The sequence below is a fragment of the Symphalangus syndactylus genome, chromosome 12, assembly GCF_028878055.3.
Source record: "Symphalangus syndactylus isolate Jambi chromosome 12, NHGRI_mSymSyn1-v2.1_pri, whole genome shotgun sequence".
Classification (NCBI taxonomy): domain Eukaryota; kingdom Metazoa; phylum Chordata; class Mammalia; order Primates; family Hylobatidae; genus Symphalangus; species Symphalangus syndactylus.
In genome coordinates this window covers 83424605-83448525 of record NC_072441.2, presented here as the reverse complement: position 1 = coordinate 83448525, position 23921 = coordinate 83424605, and the positions used below count along the sequence as shown (strand labels likewise).

General features: G+C 54.5%; 2 protein-coding genes and 1 long non-coding RNA gene across 31 annotated transcripts in view; 1 reads left to right on the top strand and 2 right to left on the bottom strand.

The window, feature by feature from the left end:
* The window catches only part of ADAM15 (ADAM metallopeptidase domain 15), an 11551-nt gene extending 5006 nt beyond the window's left edge, over window positions 1–6545 (bottom strand). For 11 of the 26 annotated variants that reach the window (XR_010117585.1, XR_010117586.1, XR_010117587.1 and 8 more), the window contains exons 1-13: window positions 6310–6504; window positions 4997–5154; window positions 4285–4361; window positions 3790–3868; window positions 3553–3629; window positions 3269–3461; window positions 1920–1985; window positions 1772–1840; window positions 1523–1692; window positions 1302–1386; window positions 671–819; window positions 410–584; window positions 40–132 (exon numbers count right to left, since the gene is read on the bottom strand). Coding sequence is in view for 22 of the 26 variants with exons in the window: in XM_063626629.1 (XP_063482699.1) it covers window positions 40–132; window positions 410–584; window positions 671–819; window positions 1302–1386; window positions 1523–1692; window positions 1772–1840; window positions 1920–1985; window positions 3269–3461; window positions 3553–3629; window positions 3790–3868; window positions 4285–4361; window positions 4997–5154; window positions 6310–6388 (1470 nt within the window). In the remaining 4 variants the exon portion in view is untranslated. Of the gene's footprint in view, window positions 1–39; window positions 133–409; window positions 585–670; window positions 820–1301; window positions 1387–1522; window positions 1693–1771; window positions 1841–1919; window positions 1986–3268; window positions 3462–3552; window positions 3630–3789; window positions 3869–4284; window positions 4362–4996; window positions 5155–6309 lie in introns of all 26 variants that reach the window. The other 15 variants (XM_063626620.1, XM_063626625.1, XM_063626621.1 and 12 more) reach the window with 6 other exon arrangements.
* LOC134734387 (uncharacterized) overlaps window positions 1–12576 on the top strand; it is an 18795-nt gene extending 6219 nt beyond the window's left edge. Inside the window, exons 2-4 of the long non-coding RNA XR_010117593.1 lie at window positions 8395–8488; window positions 11613–11808; window positions 11915–12576. This is a non-coding gene — a long non-coding RNA (uncharacterized lncRNA). The remainder of the gene's footprint in view (window positions 1–8394; window positions 8489–11612; window positions 11809–11914) is intronic.
* On the bottom strand, window positions 6848–23921 carry DCST1 (DC-STAMP domain containing 1). Of its 4 annotated transcripts, none has more exons than XM_063626651.1 (17): window positions 23873–23903; window positions 23630–23755; window positions 23178–23303; window positions 23011–23085; window positions 18219–18347; window positions 17137–17276; window positions 16154–16370; window positions 15910–16053; window positions 14905–15026; window positions 14253–14410; window positions 11776–11875; window positions 11548–11643; window positions 11282–11408; window positions 10461–10577; window positions 9844–9986; window positions 9595–9708; window positions 6848–7149 (listed from the first exon to the last, which is right to left on the bottom strand). In XM_063626651.1, exons 2-17 carry the CDS (start codon window positions 23688–23690, stop codon window positions 6910–6912), a joined length of 2109 nt encoding a protein of 702 aa, XP_063482721.1. In that variant the 5' UTR covers window positions 23691–23755; window positions 23873–23903; the 3' UTR covers window positions 6848–6909. The 4 variants fall into 4 exon arrangements, with proteins under 4 accessions (XP_063482721.1, XP_063482720.1, XP_063482723.1 ...); XM_063626650.1 differs by having other exon boundaries at window positions 23178–23400; window positions 23873–23901; XM_063626653.1 differs by lacking the exon at window positions 23011–23085 and having other exon boundaries at window positions 23873–23921.

Below are 23921 nucleotides of genomic sequence, written 5' to 3'. Positions count from 1 at the left end.
GCAGGTGAGCTCTGGGTGGCCAGTCTAGTCTCTACCCACCTGGCAATTTTGACAACAGGGTCCGTCAGATGCACACTGTGCACCTGGCCTCAGCTGGCAGGTCGAGGAATCACAGCAGGGATCGACACAGTCCTGTGGGCAGGAGCACGGGGGCTGGGCATCAGAGCAGGTGGGGCCTGTGAGCCTCCCTCCAATCCCTGCTCCTCCCACAGGCCAAGACCAGAAGCTACACAGCAAGTGAGGGATATAGCCCAACAACCCATGTGCTGTCCCCACAGACAGGGCAAGTAGGAGAGGGGTGAGAAGTCCCTTCAGAACCCAAGAGGAGCTCAGGAGGCTGGGAGAGGGCTAATGAGCCAGGGCGAGGGCACAGAAGTGAGTGGGGCAAGGCTTTGGGAAAGGGGCTCACATCCGGGAAGCCACAGTCACACTGCTCGCCCGGCTCCACAAACATATTTCCGCAGAAAGCAGCCATAGGGGGTCGGCTAGGCAGCCGTTCAAAGAGGCAGCTGCCCATTCCATCCAGGAGGGCTTTCTCCAGGGCCCGTCGGCTGCAGTTGCTGAAGTTCAGGCCTGGTAGGAAGCTGGGGAGGGTGGCAAGGAAGGTTGGGGCTGGGGGCCTCTCCCTGCCCCCTGCCCCACACCCTCTCTCCATCCTGCAGCTACTTACTCTGTGGAGGCCTCCATGATGCAGGTCTTGGCTGGGGCTGGACCTGGACAGGGGCAGCTATTCCCAGGCAAATCATGGTCCAGGCCCAGGCTGTGGCCCAACTCATGGGCTATGGAGGAGGCGACTCCCAGGATGCTGGTGGAGTGGTCCTGTCATTGGGGAGGGGTACCGCAGGTCCAGTCCCAGCCTGCCTCCACCACAATGCCCAGACCACCTGCTCTGCTCCTGTTCCCTCCACGTCTGACCTCACGGGCACTCAGCAGGCACTGCTTCCCTCCTGAATTGCTTCTAAAGTAGAAGAACCCAGGCCTGGATGGCAGAAACCTGGGTTCTAGCTCAGCTCTGTTCCCCTCCCTCACTGGAGGGAGATCACCTCTGTTCTTTGGGCCTCAGCTGCCTCCTACCCTCCTCTAAGAAATAGGAACACTGCACAGGGGGTGACTGTGTACACTGTGACCAGCTGGCCACAAGCGAGGGCTCCCTGATAGCAAAGGCCACATCACACACCTCTACCCTCTATACCTGTAGCTTTGGGGTTGGGCAACTTTATAGGGGGGTTTCAGTGAATAAATGCCACCACAGTTGAGAGGAACTGAATCGGGAATGAGGAGGAGACCTGGAAATAACTCACCATGTTCACACCTCCCGAGAAGTCAGGAGAACAGATGGAGTTCTGAATGGCCATGCCCGCCGTAGGCCCAGAGAATGAAGTACCACTGTGGGACAGAGAGGCCAAAGTTCAGGGCCAGAAGCCACGGTGGTCAGAGCTTCAGGGGCTGAGGTAGGGTGCTGAAGGAGTGTGAATTTGGCCAGGACAGGACTGGCCTCTCTGGCTGAGTCTGGGGCCCTTACGTCACCAGCTGGGCACTGTCGTGGGGCAATCGAGGCAGCAAATGTGCCCTGCGCCAGTGGAGGAAGTTTTCGAGGGTGACAGCTGGGTTTGGGCTGATCTCCACCAGGTCACGCTGGGTCCAGGCCTCCAGGCCCACTAGTGCCACTCGTACATTCAGGGGCCGGAAGAACTGAAAGACAGCTGGGGCTCAGAAGAGGGGTTGTCATGGTCAGGGGCCTGGGGTGGGGGCTGCCCTGTCCAGCACTCACTGTGTCCAGCAAAAGGGCCACTTCCAGTGTGCGGTTCAGCAGGTGCTGGAAGTCCCGGTATTTCTGGACCTGTAGGCCAAGAGAGGTGACATGAAAGGTGGCAGGGCAGTGCAGGGGGAGGAGGATGTGCAGGGGCCAGCAGGCTCACCTCCGAGTGATCAGCCACAATCACCAACTCCACAGTCTTGGTCTCTGTTACCACATCCCGCCTCCACTATGGACAAGAAGAATTATCAGGCAAACCTGCCGCTCGCAGCCAGCAGCTGTGCAGGCCTGACCAAGAGGCAGCCACTCCTACTCTGTGGGTCAAACACAGCCCATTTTACAGATGAGCCACTGAGGGCCAGAGGGCCCAGGAACTTGCCAAGGAGGACCAGGAAGTAGATAATGAAGGTTGGAGTAGACCCCTGCTTTTCTGGCTGCAAACTCAGTGGTTTTTAAAAAATTTTTAAAAAACAGTAATTTAGCCGGGCGCGGTGGCTCACGCCTGTAATCCCAGCACTTTGGGAGGCCGAGGCAGGCGGATCACGAGGTCAGGAGATTCAGACCATCCTGGATAACACGGTGAAACCCTGTCTGTACTAAAAAATACAAAAAATTAGCCGGGTGTAGTGGCGGGCGCCTGTAGTCCCAGCTACTTGGTAGGCTGAAGTAAGAGAATGGCGTGAACCCAGGAGGCAGAGCTTGCAGTGAGCCGAGATTGCGCCACTGCACTCCAGCCTGGGAGACAGAGCGAGACTCTGTCTCAAATAATAATAATAATAATAATAATAATTTTAAAAAATCCCAATAACAACTCTTGTCACTTATCATAGGTCTGGCATAGTTTTAAGCACTTTACATCTATATCGACTCATTTAATCTTCCCAGCAACTCTATGCAGCAAGTAGTTTTATTATCTTCATTTACAAATTAGGAAATTGGATTTATATTGCTTTATCATTGGTAACTATGTATTATCTATAACCAAGTGAGAGCTCTCTGCAAATGGGATCATAAGACAGATGAAGAGTTTCAGCCAAATACAACTAATAAATGGATAGGCCATTTATCAGTTGTAGGGCCTCGGGCAAACCACCTAATCTGTCTCAGCTAGATTTTATTTTATTTTATTTTATTTTTATTTTATTCTTTGAGACGAAGTCCCACTCTGTCACCCAGGCTGGTGTGTAGTGGCTCGATCTCGGCCCACTGAAATCTCTGCCTCCTGGGCTCAAGCGATTCTTCCACTTCGGCCTCCTGAGTGGCTGGAACTACAGGTGCATGTCACCATGCCCGGATACTTTTTGTAAGGTTTCGTCATTTTAAAATAGAGCTATTGATAGCACCTACCTCCTAGGTATGGGAGGAGTACATGAGCTAATGTTCACAAAGTGCCCAGCATGTGGCAAGTGCTCCATTCGCAGGAGCTGTTGTTACTGTGAACACATAGCTCTGAGTGTCTGGGGATCAGCCCTCAAGACAACCAAAGCCCACCCCCCTGCCATTCATCCTCACCCGGCGAATGTGGCGCTGTCCCAGGGGGTGCTCTGGTGGAGTCTGAGTGTGTACAAATTCCCGCCAGCTCAGGGCACAGGTGTGGCCTGGCAGGTGGAGATCTTGGATTCGTGAAATAATGGGAGGACCCTGAAGGTCCCCAGGCCCCTGCTCCAGGGTATAGCTTCTCTCTGCAGTTAGGACCACCAAGCCTCTAAGAAAAAAGAAAGGAAGTCAGAGAACATTTCAGCTCCATGCCTGGGTCTCCTTACTTTCTCTACTGTCATCAAATCCGCCCAGTATACCTGAGCCCAGAGCAGGTGCAGACGGACACCCAGGAGCCTGCATATCCCTGCACTCTTCCCTGGTAGCAGCAGTTCTCCTGCAGCACAGGAACAACATTAGTGCTGTCTCAGAGAGCAGACCCGGACTGGAATTGAGGAGTTAGCTTGATGGTAAAAATATGCAGTGTCCTCTCACCTTCCAGTCACCCTGTCCCTCTTTCCCCTAAGCCAAAAACGGCACAAGAGGGCCTGACTCACCAGAGTGTGTCCCTCACTGACCACCCGAGTGCCATCGGGCTGGTACCACACCAGGGTTGGGCGGCCTGAGACCAACTCCCTGTGGAGTGAGGAAAAAGAAGGCAGTGCTAAAGCCACTTCCCAGGTCGTGCATTGACAAGCAGAGGCTTGAAGGTGGTGGTGGGGCTGGGGACCAGGAAACCCCCGCAGCCAACTTTTCCACTCCTGACCCTGGGGCAGCAAAGTATACTGGTTGGGCCACTGACTCTGTTAGTTTATTTGAATTCCAATCTGGTTTTCACCACATACTAGCTGTGTGACCTGGGGCAAGTTATTTAATCTCTCTGTGCCTTGACTTCCTCGTGTATAAAATGAGGACAGTAATACATGATAGTATATCCCTTATAGGGTTGTTATGAGGATTAAATGAGCACAAGCACTTAGTACCTGGCACATAATAAATGCTATACAAGTTGTTGGCCATGTGGTCACTGTTATTGCCACCATCACTATTACCTATTCTGTAGCAGCTCCAGGATATGACTGTCACCGTCCAGCTCCAACTTGATCCTCAGGGGCTCAGGCAGACTGGTCTGTGGGCACCAGAGGGCAGGTCACCTCCCTAGACCTGCCCACAACTCCCAGCCTCTCTAACCAGAAAACCTCAGGCCCACAGAAGAGCACCAGCGATTAGATCACTGGTGGGGGGATCCCAGGGGAGGGGCCAGGAAACCCTGCCTGGCCTGGAGCATTGTTCTGGGGGGCTGTGTGCGGAGGTCAAGGAAGGTATCTGAGCCACCCCTTCTCGGCTTCCTGCCCAGAGAGGAAGCACCGTGTAGGACCCAGCACAAGCCCCAGCCCTTCCTCTGACTCAGCTTTAGAATGGGGTGGGGGGGGGGTGGTTTGGTAAGGTCCTGACTCTTTCCAAATCCCTCCACTGAGAAAACCAACAACATGAGATGAAGAAAGCAAGTTTGGCTTCACTATTTCCCCAATGGAGATGGATGGGTTGGGTGGGGCTGAGGCAGACAGATGTGTGTGCAGAGGGAGAGGGAGATAAGTGAAGCCAGGTGCTGGGGTGTGGTGGGAGAGGCAGCTGGGCCTGGGATAGACCCACTACAGCGAGCTCTACCCACCAGTTCCTCAGCCAAGCTTTGGCCTTGAGACACTTGACTATGCTGGGGCGTGTGTGGATTCGTTTATTTATTAGAGGGGAGTAGGAGCTCACCTGAAGCACCTTTTTGAGGCTAATTGGGAGATCGTCCTGAAGGACCTGGGGCTCCAAGGGCTCCCTCAGGGCCTTCTCTGACCCTGCCTGCTGCTCCTCGGTGCCACCTGTAGGTCCCAGGACACCCCAAGACAGTACTGAGGGAATCGACAGCAGGGCTGGGGGTGGCAGGTGCCCTCAGATCCACCAGCTCCCAGCCCATCAAGGCCCTTAGGTACCTGAGGGGCTTCCACATTGCATGCTGAGACTTAAAGGAGAATACTGGAAGGAGGGGGTGTCTCTCTAATTTATGGCTTTCCACCCACCAACCCATTCACAAGTCCCCAAGAAAGACTTTCGGCTTGCTCAGCCTGTGGCCCTCCTTGTCCCCTTCCGGCCAATCCCAGGTTCTCACAGGGACCCTCCCCTGTTCCCACTCCCCCTCAATCACTCTCCCCCCCCTTCAGGAACGCCCCCTCTGGAGACTGAGCTAAGCCTTGTGGCCAGGTGCCTGCTCACCCTCCCCTTCGCTCACATTGGAGATGCCAGGAACGCCCATTTCTGGGTGAGCAGTGCAAACACCCCCACCTCCCTAAACACCCTCATGCCCAGTCAGGCACACCCGCTGCCTACAGCCTCTGCTTCCTCCTCGAGCACCCCCCACCCCCCCAACACACAATGGCCCTCTCTCCTCCGGACACTCCACCCGCGCCTGCCCTCTCGGTCCCGGCCCAAGACAGCAGCGGGAAGTGAAAGTTCCAAGGAGGAGTTGGTGTCCCAGCCTCTTTCCTGGCCAATTCTCCCTTCTCCTGGCTCATCTCGGGCCCCTCCCGCTCGGCCAGGCACTGGTGGCAACAGCACCACGGTGAGGAGTGCCTGGCGGCCCCAGGCCTGGAATAGAGGCTAGAGAGAATCCTCTTCACTAAACCCTACAAGCCATGCCCGCTCAGCGCCCTGGCACCGGGTGGAACGGTTAGCTAGGCCCCAGAGCAGCGAAGATGCCAGTCCTGGGGAGCAGCGACCCTCTCATCACGATCTTGAAGTGGCGCTGGACAGGCCCCTCGGTACCTGGTACCTGAGCCTGAAAGTGTCAGCAGGGACCGCGCAGAGGATGACCAGGCAGGAGGCAGGGGGCGCCGGCATCCCCCCTCCTTCTCTCTTCACCCTATCGCCAAGTCACCGGGCCCTAGGCCCAGGACAGCGGACCAGGGCGGGCCGCGCTCTGGCTGGGCTCTCTCAGGGTCTCCGTCCGGCCCCATTACCCTAATGCCTTTCGACTTTCCTGCACCTCCCTCCCAGTGCGCCCCCCGACCCACTCCAGGCCGAGGACTCACCTATATTTGGGAGTGGCCAGGAAGGCAGAGGGCTGCCCGCGCCCAGGAGCCCCAGGGCCCAGAGCAGCGCCAGCCGCATGGCAGCGGCACCCCGGGCCGGGCGAGGGCAGCAAGTGCGGAACAGCGCGCGGAGGAGCGGCCGGCGGCCAGGTCGCCTCGGAGAACCCAGCAGCACCTAGCAGCCACCAAGCCCCGCCCCGGCCCGCCCCCTCCCACCCGGCCCCAAGCCAAGCTCCGCCCCCGGCAAGGCCCGCCCCGCAGAGCGCCGGGTGCCTCGGGAGCGGGGACCCCGCCCACTACGCCCGCGCTGCTCAGCGCTACCGCTTTCCCGCAACTGTGCAGGGTGGGAGCCGGGTCCCGGTCCGACCGGCTTGGGCGGCGCGCCTTCACCCGGCCCCAGGTCCAGACCCCTCCCTAGTAGTTTCGCGGCCTCCCTGCCTCCTGTGCCTCCGAGCCTGGCTCGGAGAGGTCGGGAGGGCAGGCTTTCCCGACTGCAGGCGAGGCAGCACGCGGCTCACCCCAGTCCCCGACCCACGTGAAGCGTACAAGGCATTTTATTAACTCAGAAGGACGGGGCGGAATAGCGAGCAGGACGCCTCTTCACCCCGCGTAGGCAGTGTCGTCGTTGCTGTCACTAAAGGCGGAGGAAGAGAGCTCCTCGCGGGGCGTGCAGACCGGGCACCGCTGCCGCATGTCGTCCCAGCACGACCAGCAGTACACGGCCTCGCAGTCCAGCGTCCGGCACACGTAGGACTCGGGCGTCTCGGGTGCCTGGCACACCACGCAGCGCCGGCGCAGGAGCGGGCAGCCGCGGTGCAGGATATCCGCCAGCGGGTGGCGCTGTTGGGAGATGGGCGTTAGCGCCAGCCGGGGAGCGAGGCGGGAAAGAAGGGGAACTGGACAGCGTTTCGTGTCTGAAGTCGCCAGGCCTAACAATGCCCGCGGGTTGGAGGAGGCTGGGTTAGACAAAGGAAACCCCTGGAGGGCGAGGGTGCCTCCCTCCCCAACTCTGAGATGGAGAATGGGAGGATGCACCCTCCAGGCTCTCTCCAAGCGGGTATCAGCCACAACTCTCATTTGCACTTTCATGTAAATCATATTTGGTTCTCACAGTGAGGCTGAGAAGTGAGCAGGCCAGATCGACTATCACTGTTGCTATCCCCACTTTACAGATGAGAAAGGTGAAGTGACTCTCAAAGTCACACAGATAGTAAACAATCCAACTTGGCTGGACCCCAGGGGCCCTGATTCCAAACCACAAACCTAGTTCACTATGATCCCTGCCATCCCTCACGACATGTCTCTACACAGTTGTCAGGGATTTTTCACAGGCCACCTTACCCAGGAAGCAGCCACTCTTTGCCCAAGAAACTCCAGAGGCTCTGCTGCCTGCCAGACGGACAGAACTCCTGGGCTTGGCCTTCAGAGTCTTCCATCACCTGGTCCCTTTCTAGCCTCTTTCCCACTTTAGCCCTCCCTGAGAGCTGTCTCTTCTGAGCCAGTTTCTCCTGAGACTAGCCCTGGCACTTGGCATTTCCTGCGGACTCTGAGTCTTTGCACATTCTGCTCGGAATGACTGTCCGGCACATTTCCATCTGTGCGTTCACATTCAGTTTGCTTCACGACCCTGTCAAGGAATCCCAGCATGTTCTTTTTTGTTTTTCATTTTTTCACAACACATTCATTTGGCCCCTATTGTGTGTCATGGGGGCTGGGGGTATCCAGGCACTAGGGAAAAAGCTAAGCAAACACAGTCTCACTTTTATGAACTTTGTTAGGACTGATTAAATAAGAATGGCTGCCACTCATTGTTTATAATGTCAGGTCCTGTACTAAGATACTGTACGTAAATTATTTCAATTCTAAATTAGCTGGGCGTGGTAGTACATGCCTGTAATCCCAGCTACTTGGGAAGCTGAGGCACGAGAATCGCTTGAACTGGGGAGGTGGAGGTTGCAGTGAACCAAGATCACGTCACTGCACTCCAGCCTGGGTGACAGAGTGAGACTTAGTCTCAAAAAAAAAAAAAAAAAATTCAATTATCATATAAGGCAGATAGTGTTAATATCATCTCTTTTTTTTCAGGTGAGAAAACTGATGCTTAGAGATGTGATCACTGCCCAGGGTCACAACAATGATAACATGCATGCATATGGAACTTGCTGCATGCCAGCACCATGTGAGTACTACTCATTTAATCCTTACAACAACCAGATGGAGTAGTTAACCCCATTTTATGGAAGGCAAAAGCCAGGCACAGCAGTTAAGTCATGTGCTCAAGGTCACACCGTTGTCATAGTAATGAGGGAAGGAGCCGGGATTCATACTTAGGCCCTCTGGCACTGGAGTCCCACACCTGACCACCACTCTAGGCTGATCTCCAGTGAGCAGGACTTACAGATCTCTCCAGTCTTGCCATTCTTCAGAGGGAGAAACCAAGGCTCACTGAAGACCTTGGCCAAGGTGACACAACTTAATGAGGGAGTATGGACTGGAGTCTGCTTTCTCAGATTCCATGTGTCTTACCGTGTGCCCCTGCCTGAGGCCTTCCTGACTCCCAGCCCACCTGCCTCCTCCTGTCCCCTGAACTGCACTGAGCTTCTGGTCTGCAGCCCTCTGGTAGAACCTTTGGTTTTGCCTTGGGCCTCCTGTTTCTGTGCGGCCCTCTTGCTTTTCTGTGAGCAGACTGTATTAAATCTCATTCTTCTTTTCTGCCTGCTTCCTAATGGTCCACTGAGTATCTTAGGCTGGGCTGAATCCTGGGATTCAGAAACAGGCACAGCCCTGACCTTAGGAGCTAGATGGCTGGGGCCCTCAGCATCTGTTGCATCAGATCTCACCGGACTTGGCCGGCCTCGGTGGCTCATGCCTGTAATCCTAGCACTTTGGAAGGCTGAGGTGGGCGGATCACCTGAGGTCCAGGAGTTTGAGACCAGCCTAGCCAACATGGTGAAACCCTGTCTCTACTAAAAATACAAAAAAATAGCTGGGCGTGGTGGCGCGTGCCTGTAATCCTGGCTACTTGTGGAGTGGGGGGCTGAGACAGGAGAATCGCTTGAACCTGGGAGGCAGAGGTTGCAGTGAGCCGAGATTGTGCCACTGCACTCCAGCCTGGGCGACACAGTGAGATTCCATCTCAAAAAATAAAAAGAACTCACCAGGCTCGAGTAGGCCTGTGACCACTGGTGGGTGCTGGGTGCTGGGTGGACTGAAGGGAGCTGCCCCTTGCCCCGCTGTACTTAGACCCAGCCAGGAGCTGGCAGTAGCACTCACGCCTGGACTTACCGGAGCCTTCTGCTGTCGCGCCCGCCTCAGGATAGCGGCCCTCCTGAGTTTGGTGAAGGCTGCTCTTTTCTTCAATAGGTCATTGTAGAGGAACAGGATCCGCTTCTTCTCTCGCTGGGGGCAGGGAGGGGGTCAGTGATAGAGAAAGGCATCCCCCAAAGATGGAGTTGGTAGGGAGCTGGGTGTAGTGTGTGTGTGTGTGTGTGTGTGCTGGTGTGTAGGGGTGGAGAGGTTTGGGGAGGGGCAAACCTTGGGGAAGTAGAAGGCTGCGATGACCCTCCGGAGTCGGTAGCCAAAAGCCTGTAACAGGCAGAGACACACTAACAGGCCAATCGGTAGCGCAGCTCTCCAGTAGGCCCTGGCATCCAGGCCCACAGGCTGGGGCAGGCAGGCTAGGGGAGGGGCAGGCCAGGGGTCTGGTCAGGACCAGCCAAGGGGCAGGGCAGCCCTGGGTTGGACTTCCCATCCCAGTGGAAGGTGCAGTCCTCTGATTCCCCTGCTCTCCTCCTGCCTGCCCCTCACTGCAGAACTGCCCTGTCAGTACTGTAGCCGCTGGGCCCAGTGTGGCACAGATCTTGCAGATTTCTATCTTCGCTGAATGTCCTGTTGGACAGTGCTGCTCTGGAGGGCTGGGGCCCTCTAGCCCCAAGACCCTGGCCTCCAGACTCCTCTGACCCAAGCTTGTCATGCTCCCCTTCTTCAAACCTGCCCAGATGTGTTCCCTGCTCCGATTTCCCCAGCTCAAGTGCTCCAACCCCCATCTCTCCACACCCAAGGCCCAGGCCCCCAACTCTTTACCTTGGAGTCTTTTGACCCTTGCCCCACCGCCCTCGATTCCTCTGATCCAAACTTTCAGCATCACTCACGCATGTTGTTTGATTCCATCACTGTCTCTGAGGAGGTGTTCAGGGCCCCAATGGTTTTTCGAAGAAGCCGGGCTAGCATGGAGTCTCCCCCGACCTTCACCTCCAGTTTATGACTGCCTGCGGCCAGGAGGGCAGGTAGGGAAGTCAGGGCAGGTGGGGAAATCAGGAATGTGTTAAGGGGGTAGATGTCAGGGAGGGGTCAAGACACAGAAATGCTTCTCAGCTGCCTGGGTCTTTCTGTCCCTTCCTGAATCCTAACCCCTCGCTGCTCCCAGTTGTAAGTGTAAAGGGGTAAAGAGCCCCCGTCACCTGCTGTCAGGTTGCAGGGCTGACATTTGACCTTGAGGAGGACAGGGAGGGGCTGAATCACAGAAAGGGGAAAAGAAGAGGCAGAAGATGGCTGGCACGGTGGCCTACACCTGTAATCCTAGCACTTTGGGTGGCCGAGGCAGGTGGATCACTTGAGGTCAGGAGTTCGAGACCAGCCTTACCAACATGGTGAAACTCCGTCTCTACTAAAAATAGAAAAATTAGCTGGCCGTGGTGGCTCACACCTGTAATCTCAGCTACTCAAGAGGTTGAGGCAGGAGAATTGCTTGAACCTGGGAGGTGGAGGTTGCAGTGAGCTGAGATTGCGCCAATGCACTCCTCCAGCCTGGGTGACAGAGCGAGACTCTTTGACTCAAAAAAAAAAAAAAAAAAAAAAAAGGCAGAAGGACGAGGCACGGTTGGAAGAACTAGGGTGGGGCGCCTGTGCAGGCATTGGAGTTCTCCAGAGGGTGTCGCTTGGGCCTGGAATGTGTCTGGGGGGATGGGCTCACTGCGGAAGGAGTACTGTAGGAAGGAGTGGTGGCGGATGGTGTCGAAGATGGAGTAGAGAGCCCAGTCCAAGCCGCACAGCACCACCAGCAGCAGCAGAATGGGCAGTGTCTCCAGGAGCTCCCTCACCTGGCCAAGGAGCAGGAGGGGCAGAGCTGGGCAGTGCCACCTGCCTGGGCACGGAGCACTCTCTGGTGCCTTTTACCCTCTACCCTCACCTTCAGGCCTGTCTTTGCACCCAGGAGTCCGCTCCCCATGCCGTCCTCACCACATTGCTCATTTCTGAGGCCTGGATGGTGGGCTTGCAAGGGAAGATGACGGTTTTCTCCTCAGCTTTGCGGAGTGGCAGCAGAGTCCGTTTGCCCTGGAAAACAAATGTCCACACAGTTAGGAAACCCAAGGGCCCTCTGCCCTTTCCCCTCTGCCTTCCTGGAGCATGAACCCACACAGGTCACACAGCAGCAAGGCATCCCCAGGCAGTGCTGCGCCCACTCACCAGCTTCTTCCTGCGGTCGTCAATCTGGCAGAAGTAGGTGCTGATGTAGATGTTGTCAAAACGAATGTCATGGTTATAGCTGTCCATGTAGGAGAAAGACCTGTGGGTGGATGGACAGGGATGTCTCCATCTCCTCCAGGTTCTCCTCAGCTATCCCCAAACACGGGCTTCCTTGAGGCACAGTCATTCAACCAACCAGCCAGCATTCATTGAGCACCATCTATGTCCTAGGCACTGCTAGGCGATGGTGATAACAAGGAGAAGACTCTGTCCCTGCCTTCCAATTGTGTAGAGGGAGACATCTCCCTACACGATGGGTGAGACATAGCAGAAGTGAGTAGGGGATGAGGTGGGGGCTCAGAGGAGGGCATGGCCGGCCTGTCTGGGAGGGAGTTGCATGTGTGCATCTGAGGTAGGGACAGGCATGCATCTTGCAGGATGAATATCGAGCAGAGTCACAGAGAGGGGGAAACTCCTTGAAGTTTCAGGAATCACCTAATCCACTGTGACTCACAAGTTCCTGCCTCTTGGCTTTGCCTGCAGCATATCTCCTGGAGGTGTGCTGGGGCAAAACTCATCCCAGACCACCATCTCCGTCCTCCCCAATACACCCTGGCCCTCTCTGGCTACCCTTAAGCACAGTGCACGTGTGCATGGGTGTATGCCTACATATATAGCTATCCCCCATGTATTTCTCAAAGCCCTACATAATGCTTCAGTTTGCTAAGGAAAAAATGTTAATTATTGCAAATGTGTTTAAAACTGTAAAAGTACATTAAACAAACTCTGTAAAGTGTGAAACATTAGTTTCAGTACTATTGCTTCTGGGGCCCTGTAAAAATCCACATCTTTGCCTTTAAAACTACTGTAAGTGCAAAGACATACCGTGAGTGCCCTCTTGTGGAGAGGCTCACAGAGGTGGTGCCTGGGCTTCCTGAGCCAGGGCCTGCCCTCCCGCCAGCTGTCCTTTCAGTGTATGACCTCACCCAGCTTGAAAGCCTGGAAGTAGCTTTTGACTCTGTGCCTCCTTCCTTCCCTCCACAAGCTGGCTCTGAGCCTCGCTGCACCTTTCCCCTTCCCCCTCCATCTCAAGCCATCTTCCTGCCATGCTCTACCCGGGCCAGGCTCCCTAACCTCCGACCCAACCTGGCCTCCCTCCCTCCAGACTTCCTGAGGCCATCTTGCCACCACCGCCAGTTCCAGGTCTTCCTGCAGGGCTTTCCAGACTGTTCTGGTCATGCCCACTTCAGTCCTCCAGGCCAGCCTCTGCCCTCTGTACCCCACAGATGCCAGAAGCCTTACCCAAGGGACACTCTTCTTTCCTTGACCACCGCTCCCCATCTGCAGCCATTTGGAGCCCAGTTATGACCCTTCCAAGGGGCACCTTCTCAGCTCCCATATACGTCTCAAAAGCCAATCCACAGAATGGCCCTTGAACCATCTCTGTCTTGTGGGTGTCTCATGATCCCAACTAGATCATTAGCTTTTATTTATTTATTTATTTTTGAGACAAGCTCTCACTCTGACACCAGGCTGGAATGCAGAATGCAGTGGCACAATCACAGCTCACTGCAGCCTCGACCTCCCAGTGATTCTCCTGCCTCAGCCTCCCAAGTAGCTGGGACTACAGGCATGTACCCCACACCTGGCTAATTTTGTTCATTTTTTGTAGAGATGAGGTCTCACTGTGTTACCCAGGCTGGTCTCAAACACCTAACTCAAGCCATCCTCCTGCCTCGGCTTCCCAAAATGTTGGGATTACAGGAGTGAGCTGCCATGCCTAGCGATCATGAGCTTATTGAGGGCAGGAATAGAGCTGCTTCATCTTTGTCTTCCCATCGGGCCCTAGATACACGCATACCCACTCACTTGCAGCCACTCTAGGCCCCCCACATAGGGGCAGACAGAGCAACAGCCCTGTGGCAGCCCTCACCCAAGCCCTGCCCATCTCAGGTGTTTGGGAGTCGGGATGGGAAATAGAGGGTCCAGAGACCAGCAGGGGAGCTGGAGCAGAGCAAGGCCCTTGGCAGCCCAGCTGGACACTGGGCTGGGTGGGGTTAAGGACTTTGTTCTAAATGGAGGGAAAGTCACTGCCAACGCAGCAGGCAGGAGAAAATGAAAGCAAAATGGAAAGATAAAAATGGCACAAAGTCAGAGCCAAGGGGAATATGAAGGGCAAGAAAAAATCAAAAGTCAAAGCTAAATGTAAAAAAAAAAAATCAGTATTGGGATAAAGGCTGGAAGGAGGTGGATGAATGAAGACGGTTGACCTTTTAAGGCAGTGGGAACATGGGTAATGTTCTTCTGACAAAATGTCCACATTTCCTTTAACTTTGTGTAAACAAAGACAAAGGTAAATAATATTCAGATTGAGAGGTGGGGATAGGCGCTAGGGTTCCATCCTTACAGCCTCCTTCAGGGCCAGGGCTCCAGTTTGGGGCAGAGGAGGGGCTGCTGGGGTGGGGGCCATGGCTCACGCGTGCAGGACCAGCAGGAAAGTGCAGGAGAGCAGCACGTGCAGCAGCCCCAGGGCCCACTCCAGCCGGGCCTCCTGGTGGTGCACGTAGTCCCGCACCTCGGTGCTCACGCGCTCCCAGCTCGTGTTGAGCCCCAGCACCCCAGCCTGCTTCTCTTCCTGGTGGAGGGCACATGAGCAAACTCAGCCTGCGGCCACCTTGCCAGACCCAGGTCCCGCCTCTTCATGACGTCTGTCCCCCAGTACCCCACTTGTGTCCCCGGGGCCCTCCCAGGACCTCCAGGAGTTGTCACTTCCTTCTGCTCACCACCCTCCTGGACACAGTCTTGCTCTCCTGCACCTACATCAGCTGACATCATCTCATATCTGGCTGATAGCTCCTGCCCCAGGCCAAGTCTGCACAAACCACAGGCTTGGCACTGTCCGCTCCTCACCACCTTTCCCTTCCCCTGCCCATCTCAGGTGTTCGGGGGTGGAGATGGGAAACAGAGGGCCCCCTCAACACCAGCGACATTCCCCTCCTTGTCCCCCTCTCTCACCCCTGGTCACCTCTTTCCTGTGCCCTCTCACTTGTCCTTCCTCTAGCCCTATTCCCTCATGCCCTCCTCCCACTCCCTATCTACCCCCCACCAACCCTCGCCCTTGCCTTCTACCTTGAAGTCAATATTGGCTGAAAATTCCCCATCCAGGCCATGAATAGACTGGTTGAGGGAGTCGTAGGTCTGCCCAAAGTTGCCTTCCACTGGGATGCGATTGCGGCACCAAACCTCCATCACTGGTAGACAGTGGGCGGGGTCAGGGGCCTCCCCGGGCCTGTCCTCCAGGTGCAGGCCCGGCCTGCCTGTCCTCCTGTGTTCCTCCTCATCCTGCTTTTTTGTCTCTCTGCCCATGGCTTGCTACCACACCAACACTGAGTCTTCCCCTCTCCGCTCTCTTTGGATCCTGCCCTCCAGGAACCAGACCCGAGTTCCCCCATTTTTGTCCATCTATCCTCAACTATAACAAACATCAGTAAGGAGAGCCAGCGTTTACAGAGCAGCTCCTCTGTGTGCCAGCTCTGCCACTGCCTTCACATACGTTAGCCCCATAAATCCTTAAAAGCCCTTAATGTGGCTGGGTGCGATGGCTCACACCTGTAATCCCAGCACTTTGGGAGGCTGAGGTGGGTGGATCACCTGAGGTTAAGAGTTCAAGACCAGCTTGGTCAATGTGGTGAAACCCCGTCTCTACTAAATATACAAAAATTAGCTGAGCATGGTGGCGGCCACCTGTAATCCCAGCTACTCGGGAGGCTGAGGCAGAAGAATCGCTTCAACTCGGGAGGCAGAGGTTGCAGTAAGCCGAGATCACGCCACTGCACTCCAGTCTGGGTGACAAGAGTGAAACACCCTATCTCAAAAAAAAAAAAAATTAATGCAAGAACTACTGTTATTCTGCCCATGCCCATCTTTCAGATGAAGAGCCACAGCTCAGAGCTTTGCTGTAACTCACCCTGGGTCACAGGGCTATTCAGCAGATGGACTGGGCTCTAAGGATGCTGTGGCCCCAGGGCCAAAACCCTCCTCATCTGTTGCTTTCCTGCCTGTTGCCTACCAGTGGGTCCCAAGGACTCAGCTTCCTACTCCTGATGCTCCCCACCCCTTTGCAACTGTGCAGACCCTTGGCAATGCCACAGAAGAACTTGAACTTCATAGGCAGGCAGAGCAGGTGGGTGAGGAGTGGGACCCAGATGTGCTTCATGCACTGTTCATGCTTGTGGTCAAACCAACGACGGCAGCTGAGTATGGCCTGGTTCACCACATCTGTAGGAAGGAGCAAGGGTGTCTGAGGTTCCCACATCGTAATCCACAATGCTGGCCCCACATCCTACCCCACCCTCCACTCCCAAGGGATACCCCTCACAGGAGCAACGCAGCTTGGTCTTCAGCTCATACATCTTCTGTGTCGACAGGTGGAGTCTGGAAGCTGGGGCTTGGCGGGCCTCCCTGCCCTGGGCTGTCTCCCCTGAGTCCACGGCATCCTCAGGGGTGTAGCCCATCTCACTATTCACCTGGGCATCCAGGTCCTCAAAAGTGGCGGAGATGTTCCGAGTCTCTGCTCTCAGCAATTCTTTGCTACTCTGGGATTGGAGGTGGAGGGAGGAAAGGGTGAGGGCTGGGGCTTTAGAGCTTCTGCTGCCTGAGGGCCTGTCTTCCCCCAGTAGCCAAGCTTTGGGCTCTCACCCCTGGCTGGCAGGGGGCCTAGGCCCTGAGACACAGCCTCTCACTTCAAATTCCTGGCTGTCCATTGCCCTTGGGAACCCCCACACCAGCTGCCTTGTCTGATACCACATGTCCTGGCTCTGCATATCCCCCAGACTCTCAGCTCTTCCTCAGTCCTCCCATCCCAGACCCTTCCTGGTCAGTGGTTCCCCAGGTCCTTAGACCTTACCCTTCACCACTAGTCTCTGAGATCATTATGCCATCTGAATGCCCCCAACTTCCAAACCCCTCGGCCCCCATCTCCCCAACTCTCCAATTCTCCCAAACCCCCAGTCTCCAGCCCTCCAATACCCAATTCTTGAATCTTCTTGTCTTCGAAACTTCTGAGCTACTCAAGGCAAAAGCTCCCAAATTTCCTAGATATTCTAGTTCAGCTGTCCAGAGTACTGACCACTCAGGTATTAGGAAATGTGTATAGAGCATGTCCCAGTGACTCAAGGGCTCTCCTGGCATTTAATGTCCCAGGACCAGGGCACATTCTGCAATGTCTGGGAATAGTTCTGCAAAAAATGCCAGTAGTATCCCCACTGGGAAACTGTAAATCCACGGTGACAACTCTCAGCTCAAGTTAACTCGGCCCCAGGGAGAGGGACCCCCCAGGCCCTGCCTGTGCAGATTCCTAACCAGCAGGTCCTTGAACACGGCCCGTAAGGGGGCTGTGGAGATGCGCCAAGCTGCACGGGTGTTGTTGATCTGCAGCTCCACGGTGCAGCCCAGCGATGCAATCACGTCGTTGAGATTGTGCCGCAGATTGGCTACTGGCCCTGGAGAAAGAGGCCCTGGTGGGTCACCTCCCTGTATAACCAGCACTTTCTCAAACCCGCTCAGCTCCCCTCTGCACATAGTGCCGATCGCCTACAACTATAAAGTGGTGGGGCCGAGAAGCCTATGAAAGGTCATCTTGTTCAACCCTTGATTTTTTTCACTGTTTTTTTTTTTTTTTTTTTTTTTTTGAGAGCCTCCCTCTGTTGCCCAGGCTGGAGTGCAGTGGCTCGATCTCTGCTCATTGCAACCTCCGCCTCCCGGGCTCAAGCGATTCTCCTGCCTCAGCCTGCTGAGCAGCTGGGATTACAGGCACGCGCCACCATGTCTAGCTAATTTTTTTGGTATTTTTAGTAGAGATGGGGTTTCAGCATGTTGGTCAGGCTGGTCTCGAACTCTTGACCTCGTGATCTGCCCGCTTCGGCCTCCCACAGTGCTGGGATTACAGGTGAGCCGCCATGCCTGGCCTTTTTTTTTTTTTTTTTGAGACGGAGTCTTGCTCTCTCACCCAGGCTGGAGCGCAATGGCACAATCTCGGCTCACTGCAGGCTCCACCTCCCAGGTTCAAGCGATTATCCTGTCTCAGCCTCCCGAATAGCTGGGACTATAGGTGTGCACCACCACACCTGGCTAATTTTTGCATTTTTAGTAGAGATGGGGTTTCACCATGGCTGGTCTTGAACTCCTGACCTCAGGTGATCCACCCACCTCAGCCTCCCAAAGTGCTGGGATTATGGGCATGAACCACCGTGGCTGGCCAATGTTTTCACTCTTATAAACTGAGGAGGCCCAGATATGGGGAGGAGCTCCCTCAGGGACACACAGCGAGTTAGAGCAGCTGGGATGACACCCCTGTCTTTTCTCCTTCACCTGGCATGGCTCCCATTGGATGGCCCACCCAGGGTCACTGCTTCAGTGTAACTCACTGGCCCCCACATACTCACCCACATAGATGGCAGCCAAGGCGTATCCCAGGACAAAGAGCCTGCCTTCCTTGCCCAGCATCTTGGGTACTAGCAGGAGGCTGGCACAGCGGATGTGAGGGGAGGTCCCCCAGCCCATGGCCCCCAAGCCTGTCAGGAGAGCCCAAGAGGTGGTGAGGTGAAGTGAGGAAGCTGCCTCCCTTCCTCATGTTTACCAGAGCACCCACCTGCAACACCCCATTCTCGAACCACCACCATCCTGCCCTTATCCCCATTTACACTGACTCTGATAGACCTGCTAGGCCACTCATTCTTTCATTCAGCAGCCACTCACAGAGTTGAGCTATGTGCCAGTCTCTGGAAGGGCATAGAGGGATGGCTAGAACTTAAAAAGCCACAAATGATTGACTTGTGTGTGTTTGTGTTAGGGAAGGAAGCCAAGGTTTTCTGGGCTACAGTGACACTGACCCTAGGTGCTGAGGGAGCAGAGAGAGCAAGAGAAAAACTCTGGAAACAGGCGCTCATGCTCAGAGTGGTCAGAAGAGAGATCAGAGCCCACCTCAGTACTCCCAGTACTCAGACACCTACAGCACTCGCAGTCCCTGCCTCTAATTTTAGCCCTTAGTCACGTACCACCTGGTATGTTTTAGCAGTTTCACATGTGTCTCCCTGTGGTCTCTGCAAGGAGACAGTGAACTTCTGGAAGCTCATAATCCAGAGAAAGAGACAGATGAGTAAACAAATGACTACAACACGATGTGCTAAGTGCACAAGGGAGGTGCTTATAGAGCGCTGTGGGAGCCGAGGAGGGAGTACGTATTTCTTCAGGGAGGGGTGGGGCTGAGAAGGCTGGACAAAGAGAGGATGTGTCAGCTGGGCCTGGAAGGTGAGTAAGTGTTGTTAGGAGGTGCAGATGGCATTCCAGGCCAAAGGAACAGTATAAGCTGGTCGGGGGAGCTAGAAGATTTGTGTGTTGATGGAATGTTCACCGAATGATCGCCAAAGCAAATCCCAAATCCTTACACTTCCTCCATCTCCACTGTCGTGGTAGAGTCCCCATCATTTCTTACTGGGACTATAACCTGATGAGTCTCCCTATGTCCTCTCTTGCTACCTTACACTTCAGTTTTTACAAGGCAGCCAGAGTGATCTTGCAAAAGCATAAATCGGATCATGTCCCTTCCCTGCTTCAAACCATTCGGTGGCTTTCTACCACATTTGGTATAAAATCTGAACTCCCTAACGTGGTCTACCTAGCTTGTGATCTGGCTCCTGCCTGCCTCCTGATCTCATGCTATGCAGCCCTTCACTCACCATGTCTACCCACACAGACCTCGTTGCTGCTCCTTGGACAAGCCAAGCTCATTCCTCCTCTCTGGTCTTTGCCCTAGCTGTTCCCCCTGCCAGGAACACTCCTCTCCCTGTTCTTCACATGGCTGGCTCCACCTAGTCATACAGGTTTGTGGCAAACCCTGTCGGGTGCCACCCCACAGTTTTTTTTCTGCCTTCTTCCTTGCTAACACAACTTGGGTTTTTTGCAAGGGTAATAGCCTGGCCCTGCCCCAGCCCCTGAGGGATAAATCTGGATCTGCCTAAACCAATCATGGTAGAACAGGACATTGAAAGGGACTAGTTCTGTGGTCTTGGCCTTCTGGCCAAAGACTCGAGCTGAGGCCAATAGTTGACAAATAGTGGCCCTATGTTCTAATGAGAGCCCCATGGAGCTACGGGTATCTTCTTTGGGCTCACCAAAACAGCAAAACTTGAGCAAAAATCACTCCTCTATCCCACCCCATCTATATAAAAAGAACAGCAATATGGGCCAGGCATGGTGGCCCACGCCTATAATACCAGCACTTTGGGAGGCCAAGGTAGGTGGATCACTTGAGGTCAGGAGTTTGAGACCAGCCTGGCCAACATGGCTGTCTCAACTAAAAATATAAAATTTAGCCAGGCATGGTGGCAGGTGCCTGTAGTCCCAGCTACTCAGGAGGTTGAGGCAGGAGAATTGCTTGAACCCGGGAGGCGGAGGTTGCAGTGAGCTGAGATTGTGCCACTGCACTCCAGCCTGGGGGACAGAGCAAGACTCTGTCTTAAAAAAAAAAAAAAAAAGACCGACAATGTGGATTTCCTGGAAGGGGAGAAAAGTGGTTGGAATGGGCAGGCAGAGAGGGAGAGTCTGTGGAGAGGATGGGTGTCACATGTCAAGTGAGAGACTCCAGGAGTCCAAGAGGCTTCAGGGACTGGCGCTGCAGGAAGGGGAACCTGCCTGGTCTCTGTAGACTAGACTCCTGCTGAGTGCAGAGCCTCATGAGGCCACTCCAGGGCTGCCACCGGAGCACAGAGTGGAGGGAGAGCTCCTGGGAGAGCTCAGCCTCTGTAATGCCTCTGTAGACCTCCCCTGGACAATGGGGGCACACAAGCATGGAGACTGGTATCTGCTTCTCATCAGGGCAGGAGAGAGGCAGCCATAAGGTGCCCTGCTTTTGACGGGGCGTGGTGGCTCACACCTGTAATCCCAGCTCTTAGGGAGGCAGAGGCGGAAGGATAGCTTGAGCCCAGGGGTTTGAGACCTGCCTGGGCAATATAGCGAGACCCCATTCTCCACAAAAAGGAAAGTGCCCTGCTTTCTCTGCCTGGCAGGGCACGGATGTGTGCACTCCCAGCCTGCTGGAGGGAGGGATCCAAAAAGCAAGAGGCTGTGGGTGCCCCTGAAGGGGGGCTTCCCTCGAGGTCAGCCAAAAAGAACTGGCCTCTGCAGGAAACTGGGCATTGCCGAGGTCAACACACAGCCTCCTAGGAGACAATAATCAGGCCCACTGGGACAGCCAGGGTGTGAGTGCCTGCTACACGCAGGCATCCACGGTGGAATTATAACGGCATTAGTGACTTAGGACTTTTGTTCCTTTTCCTCTAGTTCTTCTAATCTCCCTTCTGACATCAGAAGAACCAGAAAGGGAAGGAAGTAGAGGAAAAAAGGGAAAGAGCAGGCCATGCCCCTTCTCCATTGCAGGACCCCATGCTAGGGAGCAGGCCTGAGCTGGGGGCCCAAGGGATGGGGAGGGCAAGATGAGGAGGGAAGATGCTTGAGAATGAATGAGGTTAAAAGTTTGATATAGAGTGGACTGGACCTCTTTAACCCCTAAAAATAAGTCTTAATTGTTGAAGTAGGACTAGGTCTTCTAAAGAAATATAACCAGAAATCTAACGGGCTGTGTGAAAGATTATCAATGGAAAAAAAACATGTTTGAATACAGTGGGTCAGAGAAAAAGTAGTCTCCTGTTGGTATCCAGCAGGATTAATTCAATAAACAGGTGATGAAATGCTAATTCTGTTTCCCTTGCCTGGGACAGGTTCAGGAAAGGGCATGTGTTGCACGCAGTTCTGACCAAAGAGATGTGAGGAAGTCTACTGCAGGGATTATAGGCAAGTTTCCCTTGTTTCTAAAAAGGGACATGAGGAAAGGATGTTTCTTCCTTTTTTTTTTTTTTTTGAGACAGAGTCTCACTCTGTCACCTAGGTCATTTTCCTTTTTCCCTGGCCTCAAATCACACAGCCCAAGACAGTGAAGTTGGGCCTAGGATTGAACTTCTATTCTTTTCTTTTTTTTTTTCAAGACGGCCTTTCGCTCTTGTCTCCCAGGCTGGAGTGCAGTGGCACGATCTCCACTCACTGCAATCTCTGCCTCCTGGGTTCAAGCAATCCTCCTGCCTCAGCCTCCCAAGAAGCTGGGACTACAGGTGTGCACCACCACATCCGGCTAATTTTTGTATTTTTAGTGGAGACAGGGTTTCACCATGTTGGCCAGGCTGGTCTCAAACTCCTGACCTCAAGTGATCCACCCGCCTCAGCCTCCCAAAGTGCTGGGATTACAGGCATGAGCCATCGTGCCTGGCCTGTTTCTTCCTCTTTTATTTTTTCTGATCTTTGACATTGTTGTATGAAGATGTGATGCCAGAGTTGCTGCAGCTATCTTGTGACCTGAAGAGAGTGGTCAATAGACTGAAGATGGCAGAGAAAAGACAGAAGGAACCTGAGTCCTTCTTGAAGCTACTGAGCTGTTAAATTATCTAAACTGGGCTGGGCACGGTGGCTCACACCTGTAATCCCAGCACTTTGGGAGGCTGAGGCAGGTAGATCTTTTGAGGTCAGAAGTTTGAGACCTGCCTGGCCAAAATACAGAAACCCCGTCTCTACTAAAAATACAAAAATTAGCCAGGCATGGTGATGGGTGCCTGTAATCCCAGCTACTCGGGAGGCTGAGCAGGAGAATGGCTTGAACCTGGGAGGTGGAGGTTGCAGTGAGCTGAGATTGAGCCACTGCACTCCAGCCTGGGCGACAGAGCAAGACTCCGTCTCAGAACGAAAACAAAAACATACAAACAAAACCAAAGCAAAATGGCTGGATGCTTGTCATCCTTGTTTACTGCTAAATCCTCAGCAGATTCTCAGTAAGTGCTGAATGAATGAATGAATGAATGAATGAATTGAATTTCTTAGGAGGATCAGAAAACAAGGTCAGACAGGTCAGGAGAGATGAGAGTTATGAAGGGTTATGGGGTTGGACTATATCATGTGGGTGATGGGGAGTCCCTCGGAATGGAGAGACTCCCTCAGGGCAAGGACGGTGTCTTCCTTCTTAAATTGGCGGCCTCTTCCCTCTGGACCTCCCCCTAAAGCCCAGGAGGAGGCTGAAGCCACAGGGGATGTTTGGGTACAGAAGAAACAAGTCCCGACTCCTTCCTGGGCATGCAGGATGGCGCTGTGTTCCACAGGCCGCTTGAGTGTTCCTGGCTTTTGCCCAGCACTAACCCACCAAGCTGTACAAAAACATCATCTTCTGTTCTTCATAGATGTTCATGGGGTTCACCAGGAGCTGAAAGAGACCTAAGGGCACAAGGTCAAGCCAAAGGCCAAAAGATGGGTCCTAGCCCTGGTCCAGCCTCTGCCCACCCCAGACTTTCTGCTTCCACACTCACCTATGGCCAGGAGCCCCCCAGCGCCTGCCCCCAGCAGGAAAGCAGTGACAGGAAACTCGCCCGGCTGGCGCCACAGGAACCGGCTACAGGAAACTGGCAGCCCCCAGCTCAGGAGCCTCTGCACCGCTAAGAGGGGGACAGGGTAGCTCAATAGCCCACTCTTCTGCCTGGGATGGGGCTCATTAGGATTCAGGGCTTGCAGGTGGATAGAGGCTGGGGGAACCTGGCATGTGAAACAGTGGGAAATTAGGGGACCCTGGAGGAGGATGAGGGAGCCTGAAGAAGTGGTACGGGTGTAAGGGATAGAAAAGGCAAGGGCTGGGCTGGGGGGCAGGAGGCGCTATACCAGAGAGGTGGTGGAGGCTGGGACACCGAGTTGGGGGATAATGTGCGGGAGTTCCAGGAGGAGAGATGGGACGAGAGTGGAGGTCAAGGGATGCTGGGTGACTCACTGGTATGAGGCTGTTTTCTTCTTTGCCCTCTTGCCCCATTCTGATGATGTTTAATGTCCATGAGTCTGTTTTGGGGAAGCACCACTCATCCCAGGTCTCCTGAAGGACCTCCTTGGACACAAGGTTCTGGTGAGAGAAGAGAGGTGCTGCCTGTCTCTTCCGCCTCACAGGAAGCCTAGGCCTGAGCTCTGGGCCTTTTGATCCTTCTGCTCCGAGAAGTGGGGAAGGAGATTAGAGACCTACCTATCCCCTCTCCAGTCCTCGGAACTGGGTCAAGGATTCCAAGACACAT

What these genes read in the sequence shown, in the direction of transcription:
- DCST1 (XM_063626650.1), bottom strand. Translation starts at nt 23,668, where the DNA reads ATGGGGCAAGAGGGCAAAGAAGAAAACAGCCTCATACCA. An exon ending in AAGAAAACAGCCTCATACCA is followed by an intron (nt 23,401 to 23,629) that starts GTGAGTCACCCA and finishes TTCACATGCCAG; the next exon opens with GTTCCCCCAGCCTCTATCCA. An exon ending in CAGCCTTCTACTTCCCCAAG is followed by an intron (nt 9,709 to 9,843) that starts GTTTGCCCCTCC and finishes CCCTGCCCCCAG; the next exon opens with CGAGAGAAGAAGCGGATCCT.